Source organism: Capra hircus, chromosome 3, assembly GCF_001704415.2.
Source record: "Capra hircus breed San Clemente chromosome 3, ASM170441v1, whole genome shotgun sequence".
Lineage (NCBI taxonomy): Eukaryota > Metazoa > Chordata > Mammalia > Artiodactyla > Bovidae > Capra > Capra hircus.
This window is the reverse complement of record NC_030810.1, coordinates 100,555,716-100,570,931: the sequence shown is the minus strand read 5'-3', so window position 1 is coordinate 100,570,931 and position 15,216 is coordinate 100,555,716. Positions and strand designations below refer to the sequence as shown.

General features: G+C 40.9%; 1 protein-coding gene across 4 annotated transcripts in view; it reads right to left on the bottom strand.

Moving 5' to 3' along the window:
* The window catches only part of PIP5K1A (phosphatidylinositol-4-phosphate 5-kinase type 1 alpha), a 39,732-nt gene that overhangs the window by 12,983 nt on the left and 11,533 nt on the right, over positions 1–15,216 (bottom strand). For 3 of the 4 annotated variants that reach the window (XM_005677614.3, XM_005677615.3, XM_005677617.3), the window contains 5 exons: positions 9,526–9,557; positions 4,250–4,330; positions 1,634–1,764; positions 1,075–1,192; positions 740–892 (listed from right to left, as the gene is read on the bottom strand). In XM_005677614.3, the coding sequence (XP_005677671.2) occupies positions 740–892; positions 1,075–1,192; positions 1,634–1,764; positions 4,250–4,330; positions 9,526–9,557 (515 nt within the window). The remainder of the gene's footprint in view (positions 1–739; positions 893–1,074; positions 1,193–1,633; positions 1,765–4,249; positions 4,331–9,525; positions 9,558–15,216) is intronic. The other variant, XM_018046069.1, reaches the window with a different exon arrangement.

Here is a 15,216-nt window from a genome sequence, read left to right as displayed (position 1 = left end):
GATTCTTTTACCACCTGCGCCACCTGGGAAGCCCCACAATGAACAATTACTCAGCCATTAAAAAAAAAAAAAAGAAAGAATGCCATTTGCAGTGACACAGATGGACCTAGACTGTCATACTGAGTGAGATCAGTCAGAGAAAGACTAATATATAACACTTTTAAGTGGAATATAAAGAAATGGTAAAAATGAACATGTTTCAAAACAGAAGTTGAGTCATCGATGTAGAAAACAAACTTGTGGTTACCAGAGGGAAAGGGAAGGGCACAAATTGGAAGACTGAAATTGGCATATACACACTACTGTAAATAGAATAGATAATTAATAAGAACATACTGAATAGAACAGGGAACTCTGCTCAATACTCTAATGACCTATACATGGGAATAGAACCAAAAAAAAAGTAGACATTATATGTATGTATAACTGACTCACTTTGCTATACGTCAGAAACTAACACAACATTGTAAATCAACTATACTCTAAATAAATATATAAACATCACTGAATTTTGTCTTTGGGTAGGAAGATCTAAGCTAGGTTATACTTAAAACAGGACAGATAAACAAAACCCCCTTTAGCCACAGAGAGACAAAAGAGATGGAACCAAAAGCACAAAGATGAACTACATCCCTAAGACAGAAGCGTTAACATTGCTTTCCCCCTGATGTCAGCCTGCCCAGCCTTGTCCAGGAGCGGAGTGGGCAGCTCGAGCAGTTGGTGCTCCTTGTCCTCTCACCATGTAGTATCCTGGAAGCAGCTTCTGTAGAAACTCTGCCTCTTTGTGCTGGACTGTTTTTATGATGAATTCGTCATCGCTGGACACGTAGAAGAGGGAACCACTAGCCCCAGAGTTGCAGAGTTCAATCAGTGGTTCATTGCAGAGGGAGTACTAGGGCCCAAAGAAAAGAGAGCAAGAGGTTCAGAGATACCAGGGCTTCCTCTATCAGAAATCAACTACAGGTACAATTCTATTCTAAAATAAAATAGTAAGAGCAAGAATGTGAAGAGGTCTTCCTTTGGAAGTACTCCTCTGATACTGGAGTCCCAGAGTCCTGAGGTCCGGAAGCTTACCAAATAATCATCAGGCCGGATACCAAATAACTCCCGAAAGTATCGGAAGGCAACAGGTGCGTAGGTCTTGAATCGAAAGTCATTGTAGTGATGAGCAGGGGTCAGGTTGCTCCCTTCACTGTGGTGTTAAAAAGAAGAAGTCATAACTTACCAGTCCCTGTAATTTAGGGAGTCCACAACCCTGGGAAGACACTCAAGTCACCCAGAAGCAAGTCAATACATCCCTCCTGAGAGAACCAAAGGGACTGGATGAGTCAGTTACATAATGGGACACAGGTGCAACACAGGGATTAAGACATGAAGCAGGGGATCATATGCCCCCTATCCAATGCTCTGAAGTGCTTTTCAGGGCTCAGGCCACAGGCCAGAGGCTCACAGAAGCATCCAAAGGATAGCATCTGCTGTCCAAAGTCTCCAGTCCCACGTCACACTGATTAATATCAGGCTAAGGATTGGATGCATGCCTAAATTAGGTATGAATTTCTAAAATGTCCTAATGTTGATATAAAAAAGTCACATTTCCCAGGACATTCTTCTGAACATTAAGTAACCACTGTACCTCGGGAAGAAGATACTCTCCACCACGTAGAAGTCTTGCATGAGGACATCTCGCTCTGGTTTGGTACTCAGGCTTCCTACAGTGTGAGTAATGCCTAACTGGATGGCACCTTTTAAGGCTGATGAGGTTGTCTGAAACGAGAGGAAAGTTTCTAGTATTAAATCTGATTACAGCAGTAAAAACTCAGGAGAGAAGAACCAGAAGAAACAATGGAAAGCAAATGCCCTTCCAGTGGTTCATTCTAAACTGGGGCAATCCAATTTCCCCATCTTCATGGCTCCACATGGCAGTGAAGCCTGAAAAGACTGGACAGGCATGACGATACAGAGTAGCAGAGGTGTGACTACGGGAGCCAGCCTTCACTAGGCAAAGTGTTCCTCCAACCACATCCACATCTGGAAGATACACTGAAATGAGAGAACAGTCTCAGGTCTCACTCCAAAGGTTCCTGCCCCCAGAGCATACAAAGTCCTCCAAATATTTTATTCATCAGATATAGAATGTTAACTAAAATTAAATGATATTCTGACTGACTGAAGCTTAGTCCTCTAAGACCAGGCCTGAGTGATGTCCCAAGGCCAACAGAGTGGCAAAAAAAAGGCTACTAAAAAGCCTGAAAGATTAAAATTATTTCTGAGAGAAGTATTGAGCTTTACTAAATACTCATGTATGTGCTTACTCCCTCATTTGTGTCCGACTCTTCATGACCCCATGTACTGTAGCCCTCCAGGCTCCTATGTCCATGGGGATTCTCCAGGCAAGAATAATGGAGTACGCTGCCATGCCCTCCTCCAGGGGATCTTCCCAACCCAAGGACTGAAGCCAGGTCTCCTGCATTGCAGGTGGATTCTTTACCATCTGAGCCACCAGAGAAGTCCATTATCATATTATGGTCAAAATACAAATATAAGAGCTCCATTCTTGCAATCAGGATTCCAATGTCATGAGGAAATGTCATATTAAATAGATCTGTGCTATCTAATACAGTAGTTAGTAGCCACACTCGGCTACTTAATTCTAAGTTAATTAAAATTAAATTTAATTTAAAAGTCACTTCTTCAGTTTTGCTAGACACATTCAGGTATGATTAGTGGCTACCACACCAGATAACACAGGTATAGCACATTTCCATCACCACAGAAAGTTCTATTGGATAGTTTTGTTCTAAGCAATTTCCCTTATCCCCAACCCTTACCAAGTATTACTTGCCTTTCTACTTAGTCCTCATAGGGCATTAAAATTATAATTAATTTTTTAAGTGCTTGTCTCTCTCAGACTAGAAACTCAGCTTGTCATCTCAGTTTTCAGCACATAAAATGAGCTCAATAAATGTCTGTTGAATTGATCTGATCTGGGCAGTCAGATCCCTGACGGAGAATGCGTGAGTATATCTCTCTCACTTCGGACCATGCGGTAAGACAGAAAACAGACACAAGAAAACTGACGTGGGCCAGACAAGGTACAGGTGCCATACGGGGGTTTAACACTCTACCACAGGAAACCTAAGCATCTCCAATTAGTCCAGAACTGAAAAACTGGATCGCCCCATGATGCTCCTCTTCTGCTTTTCCTTCACCAGTTCAATTTCCTCTTCTTGGTTATTACTACTATCTTTTCAATCCATTTCATATCTCTAGCTCAAAATCAGGTGCTCTAGGCCCTATCCATCAACTGAAACTATAATCTTAACAAAACCCAAGAGCTTCCCTGACGGCTCAGTGATAAACAGTCTGCCTGCCAATGAAGGGGACACAGGTTTGATCCCTGGTCCAGGAGGATCCCACATGCCATGGAGTGGCTGAGCCTGTGTGCCAAACTACTGAGCCTCTGCTCTGGAGCCCAGGAACCACAACTACTGAGCCCCTGCGGCAGTTACTGAAGCCCGTGAGCTCTGGAGCACGTGCTCTGTAACAAGAGAAGCCACCCCAGTGAGAAGTCCACACACCACAACTAGACAGTAGCCCCTGCTCACCACGACCAGAGCAAAGTCCGCAAAGCAACAAAGGCTCAGCACAGCCAAAAACAAATAAATAAACATTTAAAAAAAAAAAAAAAGGACACACAAAGAAGAGAAGAAACACATCTGACCTGTCTGGATCACCAGGCTGAACTGGATCCAGCTTTTACTTTATGTATACCCAGCACCAGAGTAAAGACAGAAAAACATCAAAACACATGGTTCCCCAAAGCTAGGTTAAAATGCCCTTGAAGGCTTATTGTTATTTGTTTGTTTAGTTACTAAGTTGTATCCGACTCTTTGTGACCCCACGGACTGTAGCCCACCCAGTTCCTCTATCCAAGGGATTTGCCAGGCAAGAATGCTGAAGTGGGTTGCCATTACATGTTTATATCGTAACAGGGAAACACAACTGCTTCAGCTCAGTGAAAATTCATCTAATATCAGATTTGTCCATTAAGAACATTCTTATTTAAACACATATACAGGTGGTTACATAATTCACCCTTTGTGATGTAAATTCTAAAATTCAAGTTGTATGACGGCTATTGTGCAAAGGTTTAGGGTATCAAGAAATGGGATAGAATGTGGAGTATATAATCAAAGAGACAAAACTAGCCCTTCCTGGAATAAGATGAAAGGGTTCCACTCAGACGCACCTTTTTATATGTTGTCTCTCCTGAGGAATCAACACCTCGGTGACCTATTTTCTTCATGGACATGCCAGAGGAATAAGCCACCTATAAGAAGATTCAACATTAGTATATAATTTCCACATAGCACATCAAACTGCTACCATGATGGTACATCAAAATAAAACATTGAACATACCCTTTTTAGGATCAAGAACATTTTATAAAATCTTCTGAAGATCTACCCCATGCAAACACAAAGTTACAGTGTTGCTACCCAAAGAATGAAGTGGCTTGCTCAGTCGTGTCCGACTCTTTGCAACACCAAGGATTGTAGCCCACCAGGCTCCTCCATCCATTGGATTCTCCAGGCATGAATACTGGAGTGGGTTGCCATTTCCTTCTCCAGGGGATCTTCCCAACCCAGGGATCAAACCCAGGTCTCCTACATTGCAAGTAGACGCTTTAACCTCTGAGCCACCAGGGAAGCCCAAAGAATTACAACTGACTAAAAGAGCACTCCAAAAAGACACATATTTCACCTGTGGTTCTCAGAAAAATGACAAAGAATATTAAAATGATCACTGGAGAAAAGCAGAAACAGGGGAAGTAGGAGATATTAATAGCAGCCCCAGGAAAAAGAAGAGACCCCCAGTATAAAAAAGCTAGACAGAAATAGAGCTTCATAGACCCAGATTCCTTTCACAATTACTCCTCCTCTAACTTTCAACCCAACCTGAATACTATCTGCTCAAACTGACTTCACTAGCAGAAAGAACTAGCCACTAGCAAATATAAGTACTGTTCAGTCCAGATATTAAAAGGCTAAGGCAATGAGACAAATTCTCTAAGAAGAGGGCCTCCCTGCCTCGAAGAGATTCCTGAGAATATGATATGGCCTTGTTTTCTACTCACATGACAGCCTCAGAAAAAAGGAAGAAACAAAACCAGTGGAGTAGAAACTAGAAGGCTATTCTCCACAGCCAAGATGCCAGCACAACAGACATGAAAGTATTCTTCATGATGCCACTATTCATTCAGTTAATAAAGCCAAAAGGCAAAAAGACTATTGGAAATAGCATGTTACCGTTTTAGGACCTGATAAGTTCTACTATTCTTACTAAGAATAGTAAGGCTTCCCTGGCGGCTCAGAGGTTAAAGCGTCTGCCTGTAATGCAGGAGACCTGGGTTCGATCCCTGGGTTGGGAAGATCCCCTGGAGAAGAAAATGGCAACCCACTCCAGTATTCTTGCCTGGAGAATCCCATGGACTGAGGAGCGTGGTGGGCTACAGTCGGACACAACTGAGCGACTTCACTTTCACTTTCATTCTTACTAAGGCCCTTATTGGAGAAAACCCTCAATAAATAACCTGACAGACCCTGGAAGATGTTCTGAGAGAAAAGCCTAAAATCCTATGCCAAAAGGGTCCACATTCCGTCCCGTCACAAACCCCAGGAGAGATGCAAGAAGTAAAGAGAGAGTTGGGAAACAAATCATGAGAAAAAAATTAAACAAATATAACATACTCTGCACAAAAAAGAAATACAGGAAACCAACAGCTTCAGTATGGTTAAAAGAAGTTTGCCATATTCACTGAAGCTATGCAATCAGGAAGTATTAACAACAAAACAATAGAGTGAGTTTTACTGTCAGACTGGCTTAGAATCCTAACCTTCTTAATGCCATATTATTAATTATGAGAGCTTGGGCAAGCTAAATAACCACTAATCCTCACTTTCTTCATCTATAAAACATGGATAACAACAGCAGCTACACTAATAGAGATTCTTTGCAGGATTAAATAAGAATACTTACTTAGATACATTATTTACATTTTGGTACACTACATACATGAACTTTATGAAAAGGCAAAAAGATAGGACACTGAAAGATGAACTCCCCAGGTCGCTAGGTGCCCAAAATATGCTACTGGAGATCAGTGGAGAAATAACTCCAGAAAGAATGAAGGGATGGAGCCAAAGAAAAAACACCACCCACCTGTGGATGTGACTGGTGAGAGAAGCAAGGTCCGATGCTCTAAAGAGCAATACTGCATAGGAACCTGGAATGTTAGGTCCATGAATCAAGGCAAATTGGAAGTGGTCAAACAGGAGATGGCAAGAGTGAATGTTGCCATTCTAGAAATCAGCGAACTAAAATGGACTGGAATGGGTGAATTTAACTCAGATGACCATTATATCTACTACTGTGGGCAAGAATCCCTTAGAAGAAATGGAGTAGCCACCATAGTCAACAAGAGTCCGAAATGCAGTACTTAGATGCAATCTCAAAAACGACAGAATGATCTCTGTTCGTCTCCAAGGCAAACCATTCAATATCACAGTAATCCAAGTCTATGCCCCGACCAGTAATGCTGAAGAAGCTGAAGTTGAACAGTTCTATGAAGACCTATGAGATCTTTTAGAACTAACACCCAAAAAAGACGTCCTTTTCATTATAGGGGACTGGAATGCAAAAGTAGGAAGTCAAGAAACACCTGAAGTAACAGGCAAATTTGGCTTTGGAGTACAGAATGAAGCAGGGCAAAGGATAATGGAGTTTTGCCAAGAGAACGCACTAGTCATAGCAAACAGCCTCTTCCAACAACACAAGAGAAGACTCTACACGTGGACATCACCAGATGGTCAACACCGAAATCAGATTGATTATATTCTCTGCAGCCAAAGATGGAGAAGCTCTATACAGTCAGCAAAAACAAGACAGGGAGCTGACTGTGGCTCAGATCATGAACTCCTTATTGTCAAATTCAGACTTAAATTGAAGAAAGTGGGGAAAACCACTAGACCACTCAAGTATGACCTAAATCAAATCCCTTATGATTATATAGTGGAAGTGAGAAATAGATTTAAGGGACTAGATCTGATGGAGTGCCTGATAAACTATGGATCAAGGTTCGTGACATTGCACAGGAGACAGGGATCAAGAACATCCTCAAAAAAAGAAATGCAAAAAAGCAAAATGGCTGTCTGGGGAAGCCTTACAAATAGCTGTGAAAAGAAGAGAAGCGAAAAGCAAAGGAGAAAAGGAAAGATATAAGCATCTGAATGCAGAGTTCCAAAGAATAGCAAGGAGAGATAAGAAAGCTTTCCTCAGTGATCAATGCAAAGAAATAGAGGCAAACAATAGAATGGGAAAGACTAGAGATCTCTTCAAGAAAATCAGAGATACCAAGGGAACATTTCATGCAAAGATGGGCTCAATAAAGGACAGAAATGGTATGGATCTAACAGAAGCAGAAGATATTAAGAAGAGGTGGTAAGAACACACAGAAGAACTATACAAAAAAGATCTTCACAACCCAGATAATCACAATGGTGTGATCACTCACCTAGAACCAGACATCCTGGAATGCAAAGTCAAGTGGGCCTTAGGAAGTATCACTACGAACAAAGCTAGTGGAGGCGATGGAATTCCACTTGAGCTATTTCAAATCCTGAAAGATGATGCTGTGAAAGTGCTACATTCAATATGTCAGCAAATTTGGAAAACTCAGCAGTGGCCACAGGACTGGAAAAGGTCAGTTTTCACTCCAATCCCAAAGAAAGGACTAGAGAAGGTCAGTTTTCACTCCAATCCCAAATAAAGGCAATGCCAAAGAATGCTCAAAGTACCGCACAATTGCACTCATCTCACATGCTAGTAAAGTAATGCTCAAAATTCTCCAAGCCAGGCTTCAGCAATACATGAAAACCGTGAACTTCTAGATGTTCAAGCTGGTTTCAGAAAAGGCAGAGGAACCAGAGATCAAATTGCCAACATTCGCTGGATCATGGAAAAAGCAAGAGAGTTCCAGAAAAACATCTATTTCTGCTTTATTGACTATGTCAAAGCCTTTGACTGTGTGGATCACAATAAACTGTGGAAAATTCTGAAAGAGATGGGAATATCAGACCACCTGACCTGCCTCTTGAGAAACCTGTATACAGGTCAGGAAGCAACAGTTAGAACTGGACATGGAACAACAGACTGGTTCCAAATAGGAAAAGGACTACATCAGGGCTGTATATTGTCACCCTGCTTATTTAACTTATATGCAGAGTACATCATGAGAAACGCTGGGCTGGAGGAAGCACAAGCTGGAATCAAGACTGCCGGGAGAAATATCAATAACCTCAGATATGCAGATGACACCACCCTTAAGGCAGAAAGCGAAGAAGAACTAAAGAGCCTCTTGATGAAAGTGAACGAGCAGACTGAAAAAGTTGGCTTAAAGCTCAACATTCAGAAAACTAAGACCATGGCTTCTGGTCCTATCAATCCATGGCAAATAGATGGGGAAACAGTGGAAACCGTGGCTGATCTTTTATTTTTGGGGGCTCCAAAATCACTGCAGATAGTGACTGCAGCCATGAAACTAAAAGACGCTTACTCCTTGGAAGGAAAGTTATGACCAACCTAGATAGCATATTCAAAAGCAGAGACATTACTTTGTCAACAAAGGTCCATCTAGTCAAGGCTACGGTTTTTCCAGTGGTCATGTATGGATGTGAGAGTTGGACTATAAAGAAAGCTAAGCGCCAAAGAATTGATGCTTTTGAACTGTGGTGTTGGAGAAGACTCTTGAGAGTCCCTTGGACTGCAAGGAGATCCAACCAGTCCATCCTAAAGGAAATCAGTCCTGTGTGTCCGTTGGAAGGACTGATGTTGAAGCTGAAGCTCCAGTAATTTGGCCACCTGATGTGAAGACTGACTCATTTGGAAAGACCCTGATGTTCGGAAAGACTGAAGGCAGGAGGAGAAGGGTACAACAGAGGATGAGATTGCTGGATGGCATCACTAACTCAATGGACATGAGTTTGGGTAAACTCTGGATGTTGGTGATGGACAGGGAGGCCTGGCATGGTGCCGTTCATGGGGTTGCAAAGTTTGGACATGGCTGAGCGACTGAACTGAACACTACATTTGCTACATTTAAAAATGCTTAATAGTGACTTCCCTGGTAGTTCAGTGGCTAAGATTCTGTGCTCCCAATGCAGGGGGCCCAGGTTCCATTTCTGGTCAGAGAACTAAATCCCACATGCGACAACTAAGACTGATGCAGAGAAATAAATTTAAAAAAATAAAAATACTCAATAAATCTGAGCTGTTGTTAATATTCATAATAAACTGTGACAAAAGTAGAGCTGTATAATCACTAGCCTACCAAAGAGATGTGAGAACCATACCTATCAATAGATTTCAAGATCCCAGTAGGGGGGAAATAAGGATGTCATAAACAGGTATCCTTCTATCTCAGAATTAAGGTTTTAGAACCACTGTATATCAGTATATAAAACTCACCTCAGATGCCGTGGGTCTCTTGATTCCAGATGCTGTTTTTAAAAAAAAAAACATAACTATAAATATGTATACACACTTGCATGATCTCTATCAAGCTCACTGAAACAATTAGGATTTGAGTCAAACTAAACCTGACAGTGGGTTCCTGCCTCAGTGATACCAGATCCTTTTGGATAGGGATTTTAAATGTCCCTTCCTTTTCCTCGTCCATACTCACAGAGCCCTTATACATATTCCAGCCTTTTTCTAGTTGCTTTTTCTTCCAAGTGTTCATATTTTCTCTAGGAAATACATCTGTTCTTGATACATTTAACCATCAGAGCCCAAAGTGTCTCATTTGATACCGTGGTTGAAAGAGAAAGGGCATAAGAGATACCAGAGTTAGCGGACAGCCTAGACTTGACTAATAATTTTTCCTGTAGAGCTAAAAGGGTAAGAAGCTTTAGAGCATATCTATGGTGCTTTGCACTTCTACTAATTATTTCAGAAAAAAAGGTAAAAAGTTGATCTACAGAAGCTTTATTTATAACAGCCAAGATACGGAAGCACCTAAGTGTTCATCAACAGATCATAATAAAGCAGCTGTGGGTGTTTGTGTGTGTGCGTGTGTGTGTGTATCTGTATGCAATAGAATACCACTCAGTCACAGAAAAGAATGAAATCTTACACTCTGCAACAGTGTGGACAGCCCTAGAGTATTATGCTTAGTGAAATAATTCAGAGAAAAACAAACACTTTATGTTATCACTGCTATGTGAAATCTAAAAAAAAAAAACAAATGTATGTAACAAAAACAGACTCACAGAGAACTAATGGTTACCAGTGGGAAGTGAGAAGGGCAGAAGGGCAAGCTGGGGTAGGAGTAAGAGACACAAACTATTATGCATAAAATAAATAAAAATAAATAAGCAAATAAATAAATAAGCAAGGATATATTGTACAGCATAAGGAAATATAGCCATTACTATGTAGTAATTTTAAATGGGGCATAGTTTATAAAAATATTGAATAATTAACTGTATACCTAAAACTAAAATAGTATTGTCAATCAACTATCCTTCAATTAAAAAAAGAGTTGGTCTGTAGAGATGAAGAAGCTATGGACGGGAAAATGCAATGATGAAAAAATGAAAAAGCATTCAATGCAGGTAAAACCTGATTCTATACCCTTACATCTTCATCTTGATCCTGCTGTAAATGCAACAGGAATTTGTTGTTTACTTACTAAATATTTAATCAGTGGAGATGTATAAGATATGTGTGTAGTTAACTATTACTTATGACTTTTATCAGTTTAAATATAGAAAAGATTTCAAGAATATGTTTAGAAAGTGACTAAAAGACCACCATCCATAGAAAACTACTCCAAAAGGTTAAATCTTTTTTTTCTTAAGGTTAAGTCAGTTCGTAAGGGTATGCCATCCTAAAGACTTCACCCATGATCACTCTGGAGACACATGATCACTCAGGCAGACAGACCTTTCTCCCCTTCATACTGAAAACTGTTGGTCTTTTTTCTTCAAAGACTACTGATATATTACTTTGATCTAGTTCACGAATTCAAAGAGAATAAAGATTAGCCACATTAAAGAAAATTTAAAAGAATCCAGGAACTTCCCTGATGGTCCAGTGGTTAAGATTCCACCTTCCACAGCAGAGGACGCAGGTGTGACCCCTGACTGGGTAACGAAGATCCCACATGTCACGGAACAATTAAGCCCATGTACTGCAACTACTGAGCATCCACACAGCAAGAGAGTCCGTGTATCACAACCAAAGAGTTCACACGATGCAACAAAGATCCAGTGTCGTGCAACTAAAACCTGATGCAGCCAAGTAAATAATAAATTAAATAAATTTTAAAAAAGAAAAAAGAATCCAAATGGGACAAATCCTCAATAACATAAGTTAGTAGCTGAGTAAGAAAACCTCAGTTCTGGTCCATATGTAAGGTTTAATGGTAAAAGCATTTCTAGTACCAATAAACAGAGCAGCAAAATTTCCTTAATGAGTCAGAGCAGCAAAATTATGGGGAACAGATGGTTTTCATTCCTCTTTCCAAAAAAGGAGGTAAGAAAAATGTCATCTAGCTGTTAGCAAGATGTGCTGCATAAAATGACCCAGAAAATTAGAAAAACAGCAAAGCCCAAAAATCTATGTTTCTTGCAGGATGCTTCATCTTCAATCAGGTCAAGTTCAGGTAGGCGAAAGACCTGGAACCTAGGACTGGAATCGTAAGCTAAAGCTTCCAAGGAACAATAAGCCAGCACAACTCAGATTCAAGATTAAAACTGCTAACTTAACTGTAAAATTTAAGGCACTCACTAACAAAAAATTAGTCAAACCCTTTGATTCTTAAAACCCTTCATTTGAGAGCCAACATGCTGAGCTGGGTTCAGATCCCTGTTGTGTGTGTGTGTGTTAGTCATTCAGTCATGTCTGATTCTTTGCAACCCCACGTACTGTAGCCCACCAGGCTCCTCTGTCCATGGAATTCTCCAGGCAAGAATACTGGAGTGGGTTGCCATTCCCATCTCCAGGGGATATTCCCAACCCAGGGATCAAACCCGGATCTCCCACACTGCAGGCAGACTCAGCCAGAAGGAAGTCCTCAATTCCCTGTTACTACAGCCAAATTATTCTCTATTAATAACTAAAAAAGAAGAATCTGTATTAGGTTTATGTAAAGATTAGATGAGATAAACTAAATCAAAGTACTTCAAGGACTGTGATGTGCTACACAAATATGTTGTTATATGTGAGTTCTATGGAAGAGCAAAGTTGGGCCCTCAGGAAGGTTTAATGTTCAATTACCTAGACCATCATGAAATTCTAATTAGCACCTCAAAGTTCTTGGCTGCTCCCCAAACCCTTAGCCTCCCCATATCCCCAACAAACCCTTGTGCAAGTATACACACAACAGTAGAATTAGTGATGCTCAATGAAGAAATACGCATTCTTTCAGCTGAGAAAACAACACTGATTCTGGACTCCTTGGTCAGTACTTGGCTTATTTCTTCCTCTTTTACCCCAAAGGAAGGGGTTTGGAGGGATCTGACAGAACCAAGAGCCAATGTCCAATTCTAGGCTGACAGTTTCTCCTAGAACAGAACAACCTCTTCATGTAAGGAGTCACTGGACCAAGTTAAGCAATGAAGCAAAAAAGCAGGTAAGTGAGTTCAAGGCAGTGTGTAAGTCTGGGGCTTTCTTACTCCCTAAAAAGTTCTACCTTGCTACCTTTCCTAGTTTTATCTCATAAACACATGGCTCCAGGGCTGCTACACTCTTGCAAAGTACCCAGAATGAGGGTGGGAGGACTTAACTCAGTGGAACATGGTGCCAATTACTTAGCTATCTGCAACTGCAAAACTTGGATTAATCCTCAAAACACTACAGCTGAGGCAGCTGGAAGGATACTGGGGTCTGAATAATAATACGATTGGGGTCCAGTGGTTAAGAATCCATCATGCAATACAGAGGACACTGGTTTGATCCCTAGTCTGGGAAGATCCCACATGCCGAAGGGCATATAAGCCCATGAGCCACAACTACTAAGCCCATGCACCTAGAATCTGTGCTCAGCAACGAGAGAAGCCACTGCAGTGAGAAGCCCCTAGGAGTAGCCTCTGCTCACAGCAAGCCAATGTTTAAGGAGAATGAGATTTATCCCTAAGTTAGGATAAGATTAGAGTATCGGTCAACAGAAAGTTTGCTTTCTAGCATCTGTGTAAAAAATACTCTGATAAGTATAAACTATCATCTTATAATCCATACCCACAATCCATATATAGCATCCTTTTTTTGGGTGAGGAAACTGCAGGTCAAGAAGCAACAATTAGAACCAAACATGGAACAGACTGGTTCAAACCCGGGAAAGGACTGTGCCAAGGATGTATCCATTGTCACCCTGTTTGTTTATCTTCTATGCAGAGCACATCATGGGAAATGCCAGGCTGGATGAATCACAAGCAGGAATCAAAACTGCAGGGAGAAATATCAATAACCACAGATGTGAAGATACCACCACCCTTTCGGCAGAAAGCAAAGAAGAACTAAAGAGCCTCTTGAAGGTGAGAGAGTGTGAAAAAGCTGGTTTAAAATTTAGTATTAAAAAAACTAAGATCATGGCATCCGGTCTCATCACTTCATGGCAAATAGGTGGGTAAACAATGGAAAACAGTGACAGACTTTATTTTCTTGGGCTCCAAAATCACTGCGGACAGTGACTGTAACCATGAAATTAAAAGACGCTTGCTCCATGGAAGAAAAGTTATGACAAACCTAGGCAACATATTAAAAAGTAGAGACATCACTTTGCAGACAAAGGTCTGTCTAGTCAAAGCTATGGTTTTTCCAGGAGTCATGTACAGACACGAGAGTTGCGCCATAAAGAAGGCTGAGCGCTGAAAAACTGATGCTTTCCAACTGTGGTGCTGGAGAAGACTCTTGAGAGTCCCTTGGAATGCAGGGAGATCAAACCAGTCAATCCTAAAGAAAATCAATCCTGAATGATTCATTGGAAGAACTGATGCTGAAGCTGAAGCTCAAGTACTCTGGCCACCTGATGCAAAGAGCCAACTCACCGGAAAAGCCCCGATGCTGGGAAAGATTGAAGGCAGGAGGAGAAGGGGACGACAGAGGATGAGATGGCTGGATGGCATCACTGACTCAATGGACGCTGAGTTTGAGCAAGCTCTAGGAGATGGTGGAGGGCACGGAAGCCTGGTGCACTGCAGTCCATGGGGTTGCAAAGAGTCGGAGACAACCGACCAACGGAACAGTAACTGCTACTGAGTTCCAATGTTAAATTTCCTCCTCCTCAGGGAAAAACATTTCCTTCATGATCATGTAGTTCCTACTTATTAATAGGCCCTGGACCAAGAAGCATTCTAAAAGAAAGGCTAATGTTGCTCCACTGGCAGCAAAAAATAAAGCCATGATGAACAGGTTGTTTCAGAAAAATAACTGTTTAAACAGCTTAATTCTAAGTGGGTCAATATATGATGCAGAGCCAATCATGGTGATTTCTTCAAGTACCAGTTCCTCTGTGGAAAGATGAAAATGTAAAAAGATCTACGGGACATAAACAAGGACCAACATGTAAAACTGTACTCAATTACATATTTACTAATAAAGACTGGCTTGTTGTCCACTAATAACTAAACAAACAAATAGAAGACCTAGAGAAACATGGATATACTCACTTGGGGCATTTTTAAAAAATTCTGACCAAGGTAGGCTCAATCTGGCTGAGATCTATAGATATTAATGAAAATTGATTTTTAAATAGAACAAGTTAAGAACTTAGTCCCTTCAGCCACATATGAACCTATATGCCCATTTAAGCTAACAAATCAGTAACAATTTATAGTAAACAAATCATTCAACAAGAGCCTTTGAGATTTTAACCTATTCTTAATGTGAAAGTTGCTCAGTCAAGTCTGATTCTTTGGGACCCCATGGACTATACAGTCCTTGGAATTCTCCAGGCCAGAATACTGAAGTGGGTAGCCCTTCCCTTCTCCAGCGGATCTTCCCAGCCTAGGGATCGAACTCAGGTCTCCCGCATTGCAGGCAGATTCTTTACCAGCTGAGCCACAAGGGAAGCCCAATTCTTAATAGTAAGATGTATTTAATCTATTATAAGTAAATAAACAGAGCATAAGGGATGTGCTCAAAATTAAAGAGCAA